Source organism: Echeneis naucrates, chromosome 6 (genome assembly GCF_900963305.1).
Source record: "Echeneis naucrates chromosome 6, fEcheNa1.1, whole genome shotgun sequence".
NCBI lineage: Eukaryota > Metazoa > Chordata > Actinopteri > Carangiformes > Echeneidae > Echeneis > Echeneis naucrates.
In genome coordinates this window covers 19,598,954-19,617,717 of record NC_042516.1, presented here as the reverse complement: position 1 = coordinate 19,617,717, position 18,764 = coordinate 19,598,954, and the positions used below count along the sequence as shown (strand labels likewise).

General features: G+C 44.9%; 1 protein-coding gene across 1 annotated transcript; it reads right to left on the bottom strand.

The window, feature by feature from the left end:
- Positions 1-1,650: 1,650 nt before the first annotated feature.
- Positions 1,651-16,638, bottom strand: fam110d (family with sequence similarity 110 member D). Its single transcript, XM_029504814.1, has 2 exons — positions 16,520-16,638; positions 1,651-4,554 (listed from the first exon to the last, which is right to left on the bottom strand). Exon 2 carries the CDS (start codon positions 3,839-3,841, stop codon positions 2,483-2,485), a length of 1,359 nt encoding a protein of 452 aa, XP_029360674.1. The 5' UTR covers positions 3,842-4,554; positions 16,520-16,638; the 3' UTR covers positions 1,651-2,482.
- Positions 16,639-18,764: the final 2,126 nt, after the last annotated feature.

Genomic DNA, 18,764 nt, shown 5'->3' with positions numbered 1-18,764 from the left:
AGCTGACTCAGGGTTCAGGAAAAAAGAAAAGAAAAAAGAAGAGACACAGCGTGTCAGAATGAGTCTGCAGACAGGGTGGAGGATTCGCTCCTAAGACGGCGTAGACATAGCATCAGGCCGCACAGAGGATTCCTTGTCTACAAACACAACCTGTTGCAGCTCTCTGAAGAGCGTAGTATTCAGGGAATGCTAAAAGGATTAACGCTTAGCCACTTGAGATAATGTGAAAATGAGAACCGATGGGGTGAAGGCAAACAACAAAAAGTCAAGGACGAGGCGCCGTCACAACACTGACTCATTACCCTCTAAGAAGATTAGACACAGTCACGGTCGCTTCCTTTCGCCCCCCTCCCAAACATAATATTTTTATTTTAAGTGATTGCTGAATGCTACAACATTTCTGACAATTATTTATGATAGGAATATTTTTTCTTTTATTATAGGTGCTTAACAAATGTCAATACTAAAGAAAGAGTTCATATATCACACACAGAAAAGAAACCACCTTCACGTTGATATTTCTTCATTTCTGTTTATTTGTGTAAGTTATACACAAACCTCTTTGGAATAAAGTCAACATCTCTCATATGAAATAAAAAAAAATGGATTCAGAAGTTACAGAGCATGTAAACATGCAACCAAACGGTCTTTGATGGGGAGCTATAAAAGAAAACCAAACAAAAGGTCCAGTCTGAAGGATTCTCAGGAGTGTGCCATGCTCATGATAAATACAGGGAGAAAAAACAAAAACAACAAGGCTACAAATAATTGTGTTCATTAATCACATATACAAATATAGCGTGGCCTTGGGTTCAGTAATACTCAGTCTAACCTCTGCATACCTTCGCAGACCCCCCAGTTCATATTTCAGCGGTGTCCTCCGGGCCAAGCAATGGAAATGACCTTTCAGTGAGATAAAGTGACCATCACTGAAGGATGGATGAAGTGAGGTAGGATCTGTGGTTATCAGAGAGAGGAGGGCCGACTCAGCCTCCCCAGCTTGTTTTGATGGGAAACAGGCCGGGGGAGCCAGCTGGGGAGGTTAAACATCTGCACACTGCCAGATGCTAAAAGTGACACCACAGCTCTCTGTGACCACTTTCACTAGTTTATTTTTAGAGATGAATATATTCATTTAAGTTTGTCTTTATTCGTGAAGATTTTTATTTTATTTATTTTTATTTTTTTGGGGAGATTTTATACTCCGTGTGAACATATTGGCCTGCATCAGAGAGTAGCTGTACACTACACCGCTTTGAGCACAGAACAGGCATTAGCTGTGATAATCAATGAGTGTGTCACAAGTGATTATTGGACAGTGTTTACTTAATGAGCGTTGTCTCTCTGCAGAGATTTGAAAACGAGCTGGCAATGATACAATTAACAGGCCAGGCATGGCTCCTTGTCCTCCATGATGCAGATTGCTCCTTTGAATCCAGCTCAGTGTTTAAGGTTATAGGAGATGAATCTCTGTAGGAACTCAAAGCTATACCTCTATCTTTCATTTCCTCTCTCCGTGTCCAGTTCAGTGCATTAACAACCCCATAGGGGCGCCTTGCATGTTTGTTCCAACGCCTGCGTTTAAGGAGTAAAAAAAAAAAAAGCTAAACAAACAAATAAAAAAAAAAAAAAAAAACAGAAACGCACACACACGCAAACTAAACTGGGACAGAATCGAATGAGGTACTCATGGTTCACTTCACACTCACACCACAGTTTTCCAGTTCGGAAAAAAACAAACAAAACATAGCTTAGTGGTTTTCCATTTTAAATTAGTCATTAAGGGAGAGTGTTCGTGTCAAGGACGCTAAACTGTGTCCCATGACAGACATCCGCTTATGTGCCTTATCAGGCTGATTTCAGATCAGTCGTGATTCTTTATTTCTTTCTTTTTAATGATCAAAAACTGAATAGAAGCTACACATGAAGAAGACGGATGCTCCACACGCGCATACACTCAGATTCAAAACCATTTTGTGGGGAGAAATGGTTCCATTCACCAGAAAAGTCAATCAACACCCACACAATACTTTTATAGGCTCCATAAATACAACATATTAGTTTGACAGGTGATTGCTAATAGCAGTCATTAAAACTCTCACTTGAAGAAACAGTCTCTTTGGAGTCTGAAAGAACAAGGTAACTATGTGCCACGGATGCTAAGTGCAGACGTTAGCAGCTGAATCAAAACCTAAGTCACTTGTCGTCGACTCTGCACCTTTTGGCTCAAAAGTGTTCTTTGTTGCATTTGTATAAATGTGGCTGGTCAAAAACAACTTGTTCTGAAAGTTGTTCTTGAGGTTCAGTTATGATTCAATACTGGTTTATGGTTTGGAGTATATTTCAGCAGCAAATTTCTTCACAAAAAGTAAATCTCTGCAGAACTAAATGCCACACAACATGATTACAGTAAGCTGCTCCGGTACAAAGTAACAGCTGCAGATTCAAAGCTCTCCTTGACACATGGTCCCTTGTCCTTATATCAAACCGTGGACTCTTTGGGTCCCTCTCGAGCAGCGTTCTTACAACCATAAAGCCACTTGATGACGCGGGCATTTCTCTCAATGATCGACACCCCAGTAGGAAGCTGCTCGGCCAGCTCCTCTTCAAACAGGCCGTCTCCTGAGTGTCGGGAAAACTCGCTGGGCTCTGAGCCGCCACAGCCGTCCCCGCCCACGCTGCGGAGGGCCAATGAGAGTGTGTCTATGGAGCTGGCTCCGGAGAGGAAATTCTCCCGACCCAGACGCTCTATCATGTCCATATCTAGCCCGCAGAAGTCAAAGAAATGCTCCTGCTCTGATAAAGCAACAGAGCAGCGCAGGCACAGGTCTGACTTGGAGCGATGAAGCTCCCCAAACTGCCTTCTGGACACTGGCAGTGGCGACGCCCTCTTCCACGGGTCATTCTCGTCATCTTGGTTACTCGAATAGTTTCCGTTGGTGATACCATTGTTAACGCGATCACTGGTACCATTTGTTAATCCATCCTTAGTCCGTTCGAGTGTGCAGCTAAATCCAGGACTTGTGAAAGACCTCGGGCTGCGCTCTTGGTCAGTTTTACTCGATCTCCTGCTCCCTGGTCCGCCATCCACAACGTCTTTGTCATTGGTCCAGGACATGCGGGAGTCTCCATCCCGCGATGGTGCTTTTTCTTCACCGATCACCATTTTCTGAATCCTGCCTTCACCGCTGCACTTTTCTCTCATGGAGCCTTGAAAGAGGCGACGGACAAAACTGTATCCCTTTACTTCCATGTTATTGTTCTCTCCCACGGCCGCACCACCGGGGCTTTTGCACTCTTTCTTCTGTCTGTAGATGACAAGGGAGTCTGGTCTCAGCATCCGTTTCCCGGTGCTTCTTCTGAGTACTGGAGCGCTGTGCGGCGCTACCAAGGTGTTAATCCCAGGTGTCCTGGGGCTCGGAGGCGATACACTCTTCACATTGCTCCTGTTATGCGCCTCAATATCAACAGAAGTCCGTCTATTCTCCTTTCTGGAGTCGTCATTTTCATTCTCATCTCGTGATGTGAAGGAGCCAGAGAGTGTAGAGAAGGGGGTGTTTGATGAATAACGTGGGGCAAGACGAGGCGTCAGGCTCCCGGCGAGGGGAACGGCGCGCCGGGGCTGTGGCGGCGGGGTGGCACACGGCACCAGTACAGGCTCCTGTTTGGTGTTGATCACCTGCTGACTCTTAACATATTTGGCTTTATCTGCCTCCAGCCTCTCCACTGCACTGATTGAGCGTCCGTGCCCACCACCATCTATCTGCCTGCGCAGGTAGTCCGGACCCTTGTTGAGCAGCCTCAGAGGCGAGGGGGATCCAATTGGTGTTAGGGGCTTCATGTTGACTCACAGGGCTCGGAAAGACATCAAAACTGCATCCCCCTCAACGGCTCACAGTTTCCCCAGGAGAGCTGTTAAGATTTCAAACGGAGTGAAGCTGTCTGGCAGCTCTCATTCCAGTTCTTACAGCTTTTGAAACTTCCTTTTAAGGGTAATAGATAAGTAGAAATTCAAGAGACCACGGATTCAAAGTTTGTTGTTTCGTTCTCTAAAGATAGCATACAGTGTCTTTGTTGGGCAGTGTTAGTGCAAATTGATATCTCTATCCAGTATTTACTCAGGCATTCGGATCGGAAGGCAGGGCACAGGGAAGTGCTTTTTTTTGTCAGCCAAAAGCACTCCCAAATGAGACGCTCCCTGCCCACAGCGCAGCAGAAATAGCTTGCAGAGTGCACTTTGAAAGGGTTACTTTTTCCCTCCCCCACTTTTCTTCTCTCTCCACTCTTTTTTTTTTTTTTTTATTTCCCAACAACACCCTCCGCCGTTGATCTTCTATGTGACGGCTGCGTAGAGAAATGAGATATAATGGCCTCAAATATTTGCTTTGTGCGAGCTGTCGAGGGGACTCCGGGTCGGGACTTTTATTGTTTGGCGCCAGTCGTGGTTGAGGTGACCTGTGGGTGGCCGGCACCGAGGCACTTGGGTAGCTGATGGACAGATAGGGGGAGAGCTTGCAGATCTTGTCTTTGTCCTCACCTCACCTGGGTTGACCTCTGAAAAGAGACAGAGACAGAAATTGGCTTTAGTTGGAAGTGCTGGTCTCCAGAGTCGGCAGCAGAGACAGATGGCAGGAAGAACAGTGGGCCCTGCAGCTCAGCTCAGACTCTACTTATATAAAGCTGGAGGGAGTTGCATGTCTGGAATGGGCAGCAATGCAGACCTGACATCTATGTGCATTTAATGACCCTGTATCCTGCATATATATCAAGTAAAATGCGTGTGGCTATTTCTAGCCATGGCAGTCCTACCTAAGGCAAGAGTCAATGAGTTCAGCGTAGAAATAGAGAAAATTCATTAAAAAACCAGATTCTCTTTCAACATTTAACATGTGTGCTGTTGCAAGAAATTCATACAACTTAGGAAGCACACTGTTGTCGTGTTTTCAAGTGCAACGACTGCGTTTTCTTTTTCTTTCTTTCCTAAACTATTTCTGTATAATTTAATGTGAGATAAATGTTGTCTAGCCTCCATCACAGCACTCTGAAAGTAGTGGATGAAAGAACAACAGTGTTTACTCTTCAGAAAGAACGATGACAAATTGTCTTGATCCATTTTCTGTCCAGGAAGTTGGACAGACAATATCGATTTGGCTGGGCCGGGTTTGCTTGGAAAGAAATGGGAGCAGATACGACAACCTGTGTGACTGATTATCGAGAAAAACTAGCAAGGAGAGAAAGTACACGCTTCAGTGTAGCTGACCTCTTTAAAGTTTTAAACACGGCTCCACTGAAAACTGAGGCTGTCGTAATTCCACCAGCCTGTGCTGCTAAAGTAAACCAATCCACTTCTACTCTAATAACTTTTTCATAGTTGCAGTTAAACATCTTGTTTCAAATTAACAAGCCTCTACAAAAGCTTAAATGACACTATAAGGCATAAAACTGTAAAACTGATTCACCCCTTTCCCACTTATGTCTCCTCTTCTGTGCAGAAACGTTACGGATAATTTAAACTTTCATGCTATATGAAGATTTGGCGGGGGGAGCAGTTGTGCACGTGCCCATAACTGGATGAGCTCCACCAGAGAACTATTTATAGCTTAGAAGCGATCATGTGTCTGTGTACTTGTATGTGTGTGTGTGTCCATATGGTCATGGGTGTATTTGTGTGTCTGCTCGACATGTATGTATGCAGCATGAGGCAATAAGAGGGCTCGAAGCAGAGTTAGGTCACAGACAGTCAAGCTTCGGTTACTCTGTGCAGACAATGAATGCATCCATACAACCTGAAACTGTTATAAATAGCTGCAGGCACAGGTGGTGTCTGTTTTTTATTCCCTTCCCTTCAAAATGTATCAACTCCATCTGGAGAGAGAAATGCTTTTTATTCTGCGCTCAACAGGAGGATGGTGTTATTTTGTTGTGTTCAACGTTTCCTTCAGGTCTACCTCAAGTATTATCGACTGCTATTTTAGCCTTTCCTTTGCACGAGGCCAAAACAATGAGCAACCTCTTTTGGCAGGAAAAAGGATTCATGTTTCATCAGTCAGGACAAATGCTATGAACCCCTGTGTGCATGACTTCCGTCTTATATGCTCACCTGCTCTCGGTGTAGAAGACATGCAGCGTAAATCTGGTACTCGCGACAGAAAAAAAAAAAAACAAAAAAAACTTTGATCTTATTTTATCAGTGCTTGAAATATCCTGTATCCTATAACATCACATGGTCCAAGAGGCTGAAAATTTTGGCACATTTTTTTTTGTATATGTGCACAGTAGAGACAAGTCGGAGCAGTCAGCTGCACTAACGCTCTCCGTTTTCCTGCTGCGTTCACCGTAGCTAAATATATTCAACTCCTACTGCTAAACATTTCTTCTGTACGACTGTCATTTCAAAAAGTGGCCTAACATTCCTCGTTGCTCTTGATTTCAGTCAGCCGCTGCACCCCTCACACAGAACAGGCCTGTCAAATGGTATCGGACTATAAATCCACTCAGAAACAACCAGCCTGTTAGTTTTTCCAGATGTCAGAGCTCGGGAAAGTGGAACATTGTTTAGGGAGCATTCCGAGAAAAACGTCTCACAACAGGTGCGGGGGGAGGGGGGTGCGCTCACGGTGGGTATAAAACAAGAAAAATGGGTAGGGAATGAGGAGGAAGTTAGAAGAGGGGCTGCGGTGTATGGGCCGGGGGTTATAGGGTATTTATTAGACACCTTTCTTCCGGGACAATCTGTTCCCCATCTGGGCTCAGAATGGAAAAGTGGCAGGGTAATGCTATTGAAGCGTTTTTGCCGTGGGAGCCTAAACAAAGCCATTAATCCTGACGTTGGCTTTCCACTGAGGGGGATGGAGGTAAAGCGTGTTAATCATGTGATGAAAACAGGGGAGAATATCTCTGGATACAGCTCCTGTTCACCCCCGATCACCTAACCGTCATTTTGTTATTTCTGGTGCCGTCCTTCTAATACTTCTAGTGTATTTCCTTCATGCTGCTCTCAATGCGAATCTGACATTAAAATAATAATAATAATAATAATAAATAAAGGAAAACCAGCCACTTTCAAAGGTTATCTCAGAAATGTCACATGTGAAAATACTCACACACACTGAGACTGAACTGCTGACTCATTTGGAACTTGTGTGAGAACAATAGACACCATTAGGGCCGTTGACCATAATGAGCCAAATTAGTGGCCAGCACCTTCTCCTGTGATCTGCCGGCTTGTGAAAAGCGTGAGACAGCTTGAGAGTCTCTCTTGTTTTGCAAGACCGCCTTTGTTTCTCACTGCAGTTTGTCATTAACCTCTACAACCTTTCCTTCTTTCTCATCTCCATATTGAACCTACACACACACCTTCTCCTTCCTAACGCTACTTAACCTTGCGTCTCCCTCCCCTTCACTCCCCTTCTCTCTCTTCATCTCTCCACCTTGTATATGCCACAGGGCCTTCTTACCCTCTCATTTCCCTCCCTCCTCTGTCGCTCTCTTCCTGTGTACACCCTGCATCTCTTCCCTGCTCTTTGTTTCGTTTGCTCCAGTTACTGTTACTCCCTGTGTCTGACAGCAATCTTGAAAGGTTTTGTCTAGCTAGAAACAGCGCACGTTCATCCAAACACAATGTTTTATTCATGTGAATCATCTGTGCGCTCGCGCTCTTTGTCACCAACGTTTTCGTAGAAATATGTCTCGGACAGACCTGTTTCAAATTCCTGTGAAACAGACGGATGCTTTTCTACCAATATTTACTGCGTAGCTTGATGTGAGTTGCGTTACACAGAGAGTTCACGGTCAGTTTGTGGCTTTTGATGTGTGAAACCAGGTTGGGCTGACATTTGATGACATCGAATATGTTGATATTTCAGATAATGTGAAAAAAAAAAAAAGGTTTCTGTTGCAGTTTTGAAAGTTTTACATCGATGCCCAGTGTGACGTCCATTTTCACAGCTTTGCTTACTGTACATTGCACCACGGCATGTGGCAAAAATTAGTACCCACAACAACAACAACAACAACAGACCAAAAGTGATGCCAAAGCGTGCCAAGATATAGAATTTTGTACTCCTAATCAACTAAACACAGTACAGATGTAATGTATTTGAGCTGATTAACCTTCAAAGTAACTTGCTAATTCCTTCAAGATCTATGTTGCAAAAGCACCATAAATACCAAATACCAAAACACAAAGACCTAGGTTTACCAGATCACTGTGTTATGTGTGACCTCTCACACACCTTCGCTCTCTCTGCTCTTTGATAAAACCCGCCGGTCTCTCTGCGCTCCGTCTTCCTTCTCTCCCTCCCTCGTGTCCTCTCTGTGAAGCGGACGACCCAGCCTGCAGGGGAGGCTTAACAAGGCGCCCCCATACAGCTAAAGAGGAACCAGATGTTTTGTGTCATGCTACATCAAGATGCTCAGACAGGCCTGACACATGACACAAACCTGCCATGGGAAGAGACCATGTACTTCATTTTCTTCTTTTGATCATTATCACTGTTCAATCTGGTTGCATTTGACTGTGCAACTACAAGCACATCATGTTCAAGTGGAGTTTACAGACAAAAAAAATAAATAAAAATAAAAGCAGGAAGTCCTTGTTTTCTTCAGCAAAGGCCGCAGCAGAATAACTTCATCTAGACACTTCTTGCCTTGGAAGTTAAAGGAAGTTCTTCTGTGAACAAAGGACTCAGTGAGGTAAACAAAAGATAAGAGGTTCATACATTTACAAGGACCACCTTTGAAGCTCTTGGGAGCGCATTCAGTGTTTTTACCTGTCACATTAATCTGCGGACAGATGAGCGGCATCTGCTGCCATCAAGGAACCAACTGGCCACCTTTAATGTCTTTCCTCTCCCTCGCGCTGTCATCCTGCATTTCCCGCTTTCTACGCTTTAACATCTGGCACCACCACTAAGGACGACGCAGACTACCAATCATTGCTAATGGACTGCAGTGTCTACATGTTAAAACGTTAACCAAGGCTCATTCAAAGGTGTCCCGGCGAAGCATCTGTACACATCGATTCTCTACAGAGTGAATACAAAGCATCTGCTACTAATGAGCCACGTGTCAGGACTTTTTGTCACAGACACAGACCTCAAGAAGTCTGTTAGGGGGCTGGGCGAAGAAAAGGAGGTGTCTTCTTCTATTCCTCCGAACAAAGGAGGAACCGGCCTTTCTTTGCATTATTAATGGGTCAGAACAATGGCCCTCGTCCAGGTCTACAGAGATATCTTGACCCGGCTACTCTGGCTCATTAGTCAGGGAGGGAAAGGGACAAACAACATGATGACAGTAAAATGTAAGAGCTGCATCCACGGGACACGTAAACTATGACAAAGACAAAGCCTGGTAGAGAATTGTAAATCCTGTCACTATTGTGAGGCGTTCAGCACCATTAGCTGCTTGAGCTCCAGTTAAAAGGGGCTACCTAGGGGCTTTCTCCGCATTCATTTGGGGCAGCAGTGGCAGAGCTCCACCCAAACCGTAAAATGGACAAGAAGGGCTCTTAATCTGCTGACGCTCCTTTTGTCATTCAAAGCAAATGATTGCACGAACAGCTGAGGACTGGAGCCACAAACCAAAGCAGCCAGGTCTGTGCAGACTTTGAGGTGGCAGAGATAAGAAGCGTGTTAAACCACTCAGGGACACGCAGAGTGTAAGCGTGGGCACATGTCAATATTAGATGAAGGCCAAGAGTGAAATGAGGCAAATCCAAAAAGGCAGCAAGAAGCCAACGAGTTCATTCCACTTACAATAACAGAAAAACAGATTAATTCAGGCCAACTGGCTCATTAGATGACTGCAGTTAATGAAGTATTAACTAGAGTGTACCTTAACTTGTAAAGTTAAAAAAAAAGTTTCCATCATGACTGATAATAAAACACATATTAATAGGCTTTAAACAAATAAATGGAGGAAATTAGTTAAACAAATATTGCCAAGTGATTTAGTGCTATAACAATTATTGCAGTGCATGCCAGGTCTTTATCAACACTGTAACGCCAGTACAGTGCTAACACAGATAAAGTCTCCTGAGATAACATCGTCACATTTATTTTTGCTTTCATTTATCAAAAGGGTGGTCAAGTTCCTTTTTGTTCTCGGCTAATGACTCAGGAAGAGAGCTGCTACAGCCGATAAGACAGCAGTTCTGACCTATAAAGTTTTTTATCAGTCGCTGTTTCTTTTGTAAAAGCCAAACCTACCGTGGACAACCTTTGTTTAAGAAGGTCTAAGCTGAAGCAGCCAAAGTGAAACTTTACATTCAGTTTGGTTTTTCGATCATAATTGCAAAGACAAATTGAACTTAAATTTCTAAGTGAGATGATCAGAACCGCCGGGAGCTCAGCAGGAGTGATAGCAGAGAGAACACACCGTGAGCGGGCCTCCATGTCCAGGAATGTTAAGCCCGCCTGCAATACCTCAGTGAACTATGGACGGCTGAACACTTATAAGGGGGATGACGCACACCTGGATCCGTGTGTAAGCTTTATCAAAGCCAAACACCTGAGACGATCCAGCCGGTGATCCAACAGCACTGCTGCTCATTTCTCTCCTGGCCCACTTCTTTGTCACGTTTTTGATTGGTTTATAAACGCTTCCTCATGTTTGTCCTGACCAGCTAGTGATTACACGCTGGCATCACAGAAACACTGACCAAATCTCTTCCTTATCTTCCGAGGTCTCTACAACTGTACGGTGTTGTATCATCATGTGCGTATAAAATAATTAAAAATGTGGCCCCAAGTAGAAGCTCCCCATTAGAATTAAAGCTGATCATTTATATGAGCATGTGCCAAAGTGTGTCATGATTTTATTTTTAGCTAAGGCCCCTTAAATTCAAAGGTTTTTAAATTGTCTTAGTTAATTGTTTTCTCCTTAGTCATTATTCAGACGAATGCCAACTTGGGCTTTGCGATGGACGTTCTTCTGTTCGTGTCTCACATTTTATAGACAAAACAGTTTGTAGTTAATAAAATAATCACGGTTCTGTTATAAACATAAGTGTGCTGGTTGTATTGAAGTATCACAGTAGCTCGTTCTTGAGCGAAAAATAAAAGGACAGCCTGGTTGAGAACAGCCTTACTGTGCACAGTGTGCTATTTGGATGCGTGTGTGGGAGGAGGCACTGTGGTGAAAGAGGGTGTATGCAAGAGAAAGAGAGTCAGGATTGTGCACTGAGTGTTCAGATCTGAGTTACATCAGACAGACATCCCAGCTCTGGACAGCACAGTTTTGTAAATTACGGCCGCCGCTGCTGCTCCCTAAACATGCCAGCCTGGCTTATGTGACCAGCAGTGCAAACCGCAGTGACCTACTGAGCTTCTGCTACGCTGCTGGGGACCGGGAATGCACGAAACAACTCAGGACAACACAGATCACCCTCTTTCCTCCCTTCAAAAACAAAAAGGCCCGTCCTGAGGCTGTTTATACGGTATGGTACAGGGAATCTGGGCACATCCCTCAGTCTCAGAGTCTTAAATTATGAAGGCCCGTTCTCACACCGCGAACCCTCATTAAGCTCTCTGCTGGTGTGAATGCTCCGAGAGACAGCTCGGTCTGGCGAGCTGCCACATGTTTTATTTCACCAAGTCGGCACATTTTTCCCCTCTGCCAGGCATATGTCTGCTTCGACAAAGTGATGAAAGACACTTCAGTGAGCGATGCTGGTTAGACCTGCAAAGAGTAACTAAAATGTCAAAACACAGTCAGTGATGATAAATTATATACCTGCGTATCTGCATTTCAGGAGGCGGTCACACCAGTGTAGCAATAAAAAGGATGTTATAATGACGGATAAAGGCAGCAGAGAGGAGAGTTAAAATCAACTGCTAGATTAAGTCTTGAGAATGAGGACCATGAATGAAAAGCTGGCCATCTAACAGGAGATGTGGGACGTAGCCACATGTGCTCACATGTGAGTAAAGGGAGCCTCAACACAAAACAAAAGACAGACAGAGAAAGAAAACATCTGTACAGCCCCACCCTCCTCTCACTGAGACATTATTATTACTTTATTCCAAACACATGTTGCTGATGTTGGCAGTAAACAGCTCACACTAACTTGTGAGGACTTGTGACAGGGGCTGTTTGAGGTTGGTTAGGGCTTAAAGCTGCCTCCAGCTGTGCTGCGTCCCCGAACACCGGGTCATCTGTGACTGTAGTGCCCCCTCCCCAGACAAAAAGCAAACAAACAAACAAACTAACAAACCCTGCTGTATTATCACACGCTCACCAACGCTGAAGAAAGAAACCCTGACTTATTATTTATTTGAAGTCGCAGATTCACCAAATCTGCGAATCACAGGCTCATCCATTGAATATTGACTAGAACTACACAAATATGTGCGTAATCCTCTTTTATACAATTTAATCTTGCCCACTTCAAGTCAGAAACATAAGTTGGAACAAAAACGGGAACACAATACTTGAGGAATACCAAGAAAATGTCAGATGAGTCTTAAGTTTACTTTAAGCCAGAGACGCCAGAAATCAAAACACAACACTGATTTATTTTTTTTGTTGTAACATTCACAAAAACTTCAACAAAAATAAATGCCAACTTCTCCCCCCAAAAATGTAAAAATCTCCCACACAGAGACCATCAACTGAGCTCCTGTTTTTCCTTGCTGCCATCTAAGCTTAGCTGTTAACCTCCGCTGAACCTGCCAGCTGTCTGCTCTCATTACCGATCAACCGACCTGCTTCCCCGCAAACTGCCCCCCGAGTGCCACGGAAAGAGACCCTTGCGTTTCCCCTTCTTCTTGCCCCCGACCCCACTCCCTCCCCTCCCCCTCTCTCCTGTCAGAATCAGAGAACATCTGGAGGAGCCCGAAGAGTTTGTGGCGCTGGATCGACGGTCTCTCCCTCTGTCGCCTGTGTCGTCTTCCTCGGGGTTGGGCGGACACAGCGTGCCGCGGTTGAGCGTGATGGGATGTGGCAAAGCTACAGAGGCGCCCGGTCGGACTATGAACAATTACAGGGATGTAAGAGCAACGGGGAGAAGGGCTGCCCTCACAGCTGTCACCAACACACGGGGGACTGTCGGAAGATGGAGATCTGTCAGATGATGTTTCGTGATTCCACTGCCCGCAATGAATTATGAATTAAATTATGAGTCTGTGGAGACTGAAGCGATGTAACAGCAGAAACTGACTCAGAGTTTAGACAACGGCAGGGCTGATTGGGCCTGAAACTGATGTGATCATTATCTCAGAGTTGAACGTAAACATTTACTGCAATTTTTAATTTCTAAGAAAGACAAAGCATCGAGTTACGGTTTCACTTCAGAGAGCTGCGTAGCCACATCCATTTTGAAAAATACGTCTTTGCAAATTATCACTTCAGTGAATGTGATTCAACACTACTGTTTACAAAGAAGAAACGCCAGCCTGGTATATAAATGTGGGGTTTTCTCCTCGCATAAGTTTCTCCTTTGATGGAGCGTATTACTGGATTATAGATAGCCTTTCTGAAAACGCTGTTTTGTTGCCGGATGTAACTGAGAAGCGGAGACTTTTTGACAAGTTCTTCCTCTTTTTCAAACTTTTTCAAACAACTTCCTGAAAGCGGCAGACGAGGAAGTTCCCAGAGACGACTGGCACAAAGGCCCAAACAAGGCGAGAAGGAGCAATAAAGCCAAATTATAAGGCTGACGGTTTGTGAGCGTTTGAAGTCTCGCGCTGTTGTGAACGTCAAATATCAAAAACCAGCTGCTGCTCACCAACACAGTCACTCCTTCAACCGACGCCAGGGGGAAGATGATGTCATTGGCAGGGTACGTATCCCCCCTCTAATTAGAAACTTGAGCCTCCTGCCATAACTTAGGGGGTCTTTACATGCAACCATGCAACAAAATGGTGATTTAACCGAACAAATGTCCCTCTTTTTTTTTTTTTTCTCAAGTCCGTGCCCTGCAGGAAAACAATACCAGGCCTTGGGTGAGACTGTGGTACAGCCAAACTTTTAAGTGATAAGAAACACATGAGGGGTACATTGTGAACTAAAACCATTAAATATTCGGCGGTTTCTGCTCCATCTCCGCAGTCAGCACTCATGTGGCTCAAAAAAATCAGATTAGACGTATTTTGGAGCCCCAAGCAAACAAACAAACAAAAATACAGAAAAGGGAGAAGATTGGAAAATAAAAGACGAGGAGAAATCGTGATGCCCTTTAGGATATTTGTCACTTTGCGCTATGCCAGACCACAGACAGGTCAGTGATATGGCGGCCTCTTGGCTTCTGTTTAAATGGACACAGTGTGGCGAGTTTGTGAGTCCCTTTGAGTCAGTTTCGGCCATAAAACCAAACTGTCTCAGAAGTCATAAAGCGATTCTGCAGGCTCTGTCTGCAAACGGCCCCCAAGCTCTCTGAAGTGTTGCACCCACCACAAACACCTTCACCGTCGGTTTCGCTGCTGGTGCTACGAGGCACGCAGGAAGGCGAGGATGCACATTACATTAGATTTAGTCACATTAATGATGTCAGGCCTCCTGTCAACACCCCAGATAGAGACTGTAGCAGGCAGCTCTGCGCCTCTGGGCTCTCTGCTCTGTAACAGGAGGAGGCACTCTCTTCTGATCTGCCGGGATCAGCATCAAACACAGATGCAACCGTATTACCGCTGGAAAATTAGCACGCTGCCACATGAATCAGGAGAGCGAATGAGCGACTGTTTACAACTATGCCACACTGCAATTTTGCAGGTCGGTATTCGGGTGGAAAGACATTTTTCTCCTGTGTTTGAATGTGCTTAATATGAAGGATTGGTGTTGCGGCCGTGGGTGTTTTTAAAATGATCTTCTGAGTCACTGTAGCTTTTACGTAAAGACGCAGGTCAGGTCAGATTTGAAGGATTCAACTTTACGGATAAACAAAAGATGAATCAAAGAAAGGCAGGGAGGAGAACAAGCTAAAACTACCTCCTAATGATTCATAATACGTCATTCGTAGCCCTCAATAATAAAAGCTGTGAAAGTGATTGCACCCAGAACTTTGTAGGTAGGAGGTAATTAATTTCCATTACAGCAGTTTATCTTTTATATTAACATTTGCATCCTTGATGTGCTCCTAAACAAGCTTATCTTCTTTTCATCGCAGCCATTCCTTCTGCGGGGAACTGAAGGATTGCCTCTGCCGCTGGAAAAGTAAAAGTGCCAGTTCAGGGTATGCATGAAAAAGCGTGATTTAAATCTCCTGCCGCTACAAACAGGCCAAACCGACACAAGCTCACCTATGAATCTGAGGGTGAATCTGTTTGGAGGACATGTGTGGTCTGTTTAGTCTGGCTGCTTAAATTGTTTATGCTCCTGACCCCACACTGGCCAAAACAACTCTAGATGCACGAGCCCTGGATGTGCGTGCAGAAAGTAAAGTAAGGGGGCGGGAGGGTGGGTCAAGGTGGAGTTGACCCTGAGGCCATGTGATTGCCTCTTTGGAAGAAACAGCCATTACAGTCTTTTCAGCTTTAGAGTGGGTGGATTGCATAATGACCCTCTCCAGCTTACTCTTGTCCCGTCGTCAGTGTTCTCAGGTGACACCGTCTCAGAATCTGCAGTGAATATTTCATTCGTCTCTATTAATATGACTGACCACAAACGAGACACAGGTTGGCTGTAATCGAACTGACCGGTAGGCAAATGTTTGATTTTACTTTGAGATTATGAAACATTTCGTCCTTGATTAGATGTTTGGAAGCCTCATTTGTGCCTTTCCCGTGATTTCAACCAGATGTAAATATTTAGTGCTGGGCAGAGTTAAGATGGATAAACCTGCAATCCTCAGGTCAGCTGCATCTGCTTTAATCATGGCACGGTGGTCAGTCGTCTCTCATTCCTCTCTCTCCCTCTTTTTCTCTTTGCCAATCTTTCCATAGTTAAACCTGTGAGTCCACATGTGGGTTTACTGGGCAGGTGATTTATGAATTGCTGCAGTTGCCAGCTTCCCAGAAAAACATCCTTTACAGCCGTACTGCCCAGGAGAGGTTCTCTTACCGGGCAGTGGCCATAAACAGAACATAAAGAGCTCATGCTCAACTCTCAAAAAGACTACCTGGAATAATCCTGCAGTAAATTTTCCAAAGGCAGACACGTACAGCTGTATATGGCAGAGACCTGTGAACCAACTCGTGGTTAATAATAGATATTGATGGATTTTAACGCACTTTTAAGTTTGGAAAAATCCCACTGGAACTTTAAATGACAATATTCAGGTGAGACGGACGAGAGTTTATTTCCAAAGCGGTTTAAAAAGGTCATTTCAGCCCAACAGATCGCAGCAGGTCCCGTTAATACGTCAGCGATTCGTGTCAATCTTTCACTCATATAAAGCTGCAAAATAGTCTGTCCGCTTCATGAGAGCAGAGAAGGGAAAGGTAGAAAAGACGAATTCAAAACGATCAAACCCGAATCAACAAATCCAGCTAAACTTCACCCCCCCCCCCCCAAAGAAATGTGCCGAACTCCGCCAACATAAGACGAATAATAATCATTAGAATAAAATCTAGTTCCTGCTCACCTCGGTCTGTCGGTTTATCCACAATCTGATGGTCTGACAAAATCCAGTGAAGCTGGAAGTCCTCCGTCTGACAGCGGGGTCCGGATCAGCGTGCCGCCGCGCTGTGCGCTCCGAGCGGACTGACGGAGGAGCAGCAGAGGCGGAGAGGAGGGAGCCCGGCCCGAAGGGGGGGGGGGCAGAGGGGGGCAGGTATGAGCCTGTGTAAACTGACTCTTGTGTAGCCTACAGGGAGCTGAGTGGAGCTGCAGGGGGCCTGTGGATTTGGCCTGGGGAGTCCACAATGACAAACACTGCACCACAAGTAATTCATAAATGCTGCAGCAGCATATTAGTATCAGTGTTTTATCCAAATCAGGGACATATAGTTCAGCTAGAACAGCTATCTTTAAGATGTGAGCTGGAAGTAGCTGAAAATGTGGTGGAACTATCGATGTAACTGTGCTGCACATTGAAAATCTGTTACTAAACACAACTGAGCCTTGGACAACAACAGTCTGCTGGTCAGGAAGTAACACGAGCAGCTATGACCGTTTGAGATAAATACAGGTGGACCAATTTTTGTTTCCAAAGTGGAGTGGACTGGAGGCATTTAGGCTCATCCTGTGGGGAGTGCGGAAAAAAGAAATTCAAAAATCTGTTGAGGTATTTCACCCACTGAGATGTTTCAGCGAGCGGGCTGAGCTTTTTCCCTGATTTGTGGCGGCAGATGAAAAGTCAGCAGGTCACTGAAATCGCTGGGGTTCATCCTGCTTACACTTCGATTATCTGCATTACATTTCGTGGCAGTGCGTCCAAAAGACTGACTGATATTGAACGACGGCTACAAATGATCTCATCAGGGCGACAGATTTCAAATGAATTACCACATTAATGAGCCGTTAATCCAGTTAAGCAGTTTGAAAGAACTTTCATTCATTCTGATTGGTTAAGAAAATACAGTGTGTGACTGACTGATTGATTGACTGTGGTTTAATCTCTATTGTACTCTGGTTGTTGATAAACAGATCTTAATCGGTCCTCACGTTATCTCAGTGGACTTTTGACAGTTGCCACATATCACTCATAATCTGAGCAGTTAAGGATGGTTATCACCTCTGATGCTGTTAAAGTCACATGTGATGAATTAGACTAAAATAACACCAGAAAACTCTTGTGATCCGCGGAGATGATAGACTCCTCCAAAGGCTCCTGGCAGCGCTTTTTGCTGTGACTTTTTGTGATGCTTTTGTGCTTTGTTTTGTTTTTTTGCTCTTTATTTATTGCTTTCACTGTCACCACGCTGAATACCGGACTCACAGAAAAATATTTAAGCGCAGAATAAACAGCTAACTTTGCGGCTATGTGTTTCTCTTTCTCGGTCGGCCCCTGTGTTTTCTCCGCCTGCCCTTCTCCCTTAACCCTTTTTTGTCTTTAAAGGCAGCTAAACACAACTTGGCTCAGAAAGGTCTGGAGATGGGGGAGGAAGGGAGTGTATAAGTGGGATGAAGGAGTGATCCACTCATTTCAAACACACCTGTTTTTCATTGCAAAGATCATCGCTCTTGACAGGGCAGACAGGCCGGTGAGGAAGAACGGCACACCGAGAGTCACTGGAAATATTTCACAGAGAATATAAACATGTGCCATGCTGAGGTTCACATGATCCATACATGCGCACGTCATACAAACAGACACGCTCTTGTGTCCTTCTTAAGTTGTAGTTCCCCCCGCTCCGGAGAGGTGAGCTCGGCAGGTCACAGGAGGAGCGTTAAACTGATGCTTCAGCAAAGCAAAGTGTGTAAATGTGAAGCGTAAAAATAGCGAGCATGCTGAAAAAAAAAAGCCTTGAAAGAGTGCAGCTTTAGAAAAAGAGATCAGTACGCTCGATAGAGGACTTGACATTTCTCAGAATAGAAGTTCTTGTTTCTCCGAAGCTGAGCTCCAGCAGGGAGCCTCGCTGCATTCAGAGGACCTACAGACTGGAGCCGTGGTTGTCTTCTGCCACATCTGGGGGCAGTAATGTGATCTCCTGATGCTCTTCCCCCCGACCTCTGCCCTCACAGCTCCGACACACTCACACTTCCTGCTGAGCACTGTGTGCGAGGTGGCGAGCGACCTCAGGCCCGTTTCATGCCATCTTTGCCTCCGGTGGGATATTTCCTGCAAAGGTCTGCAGAGTCTCCCCGCGCTGCTATGCTGTTGGGAATCTTCAGTGGAGCAGGTGGCTAATTCCCAGCACAGCTCCTGGTGCCAGTCAGCTTTTTAA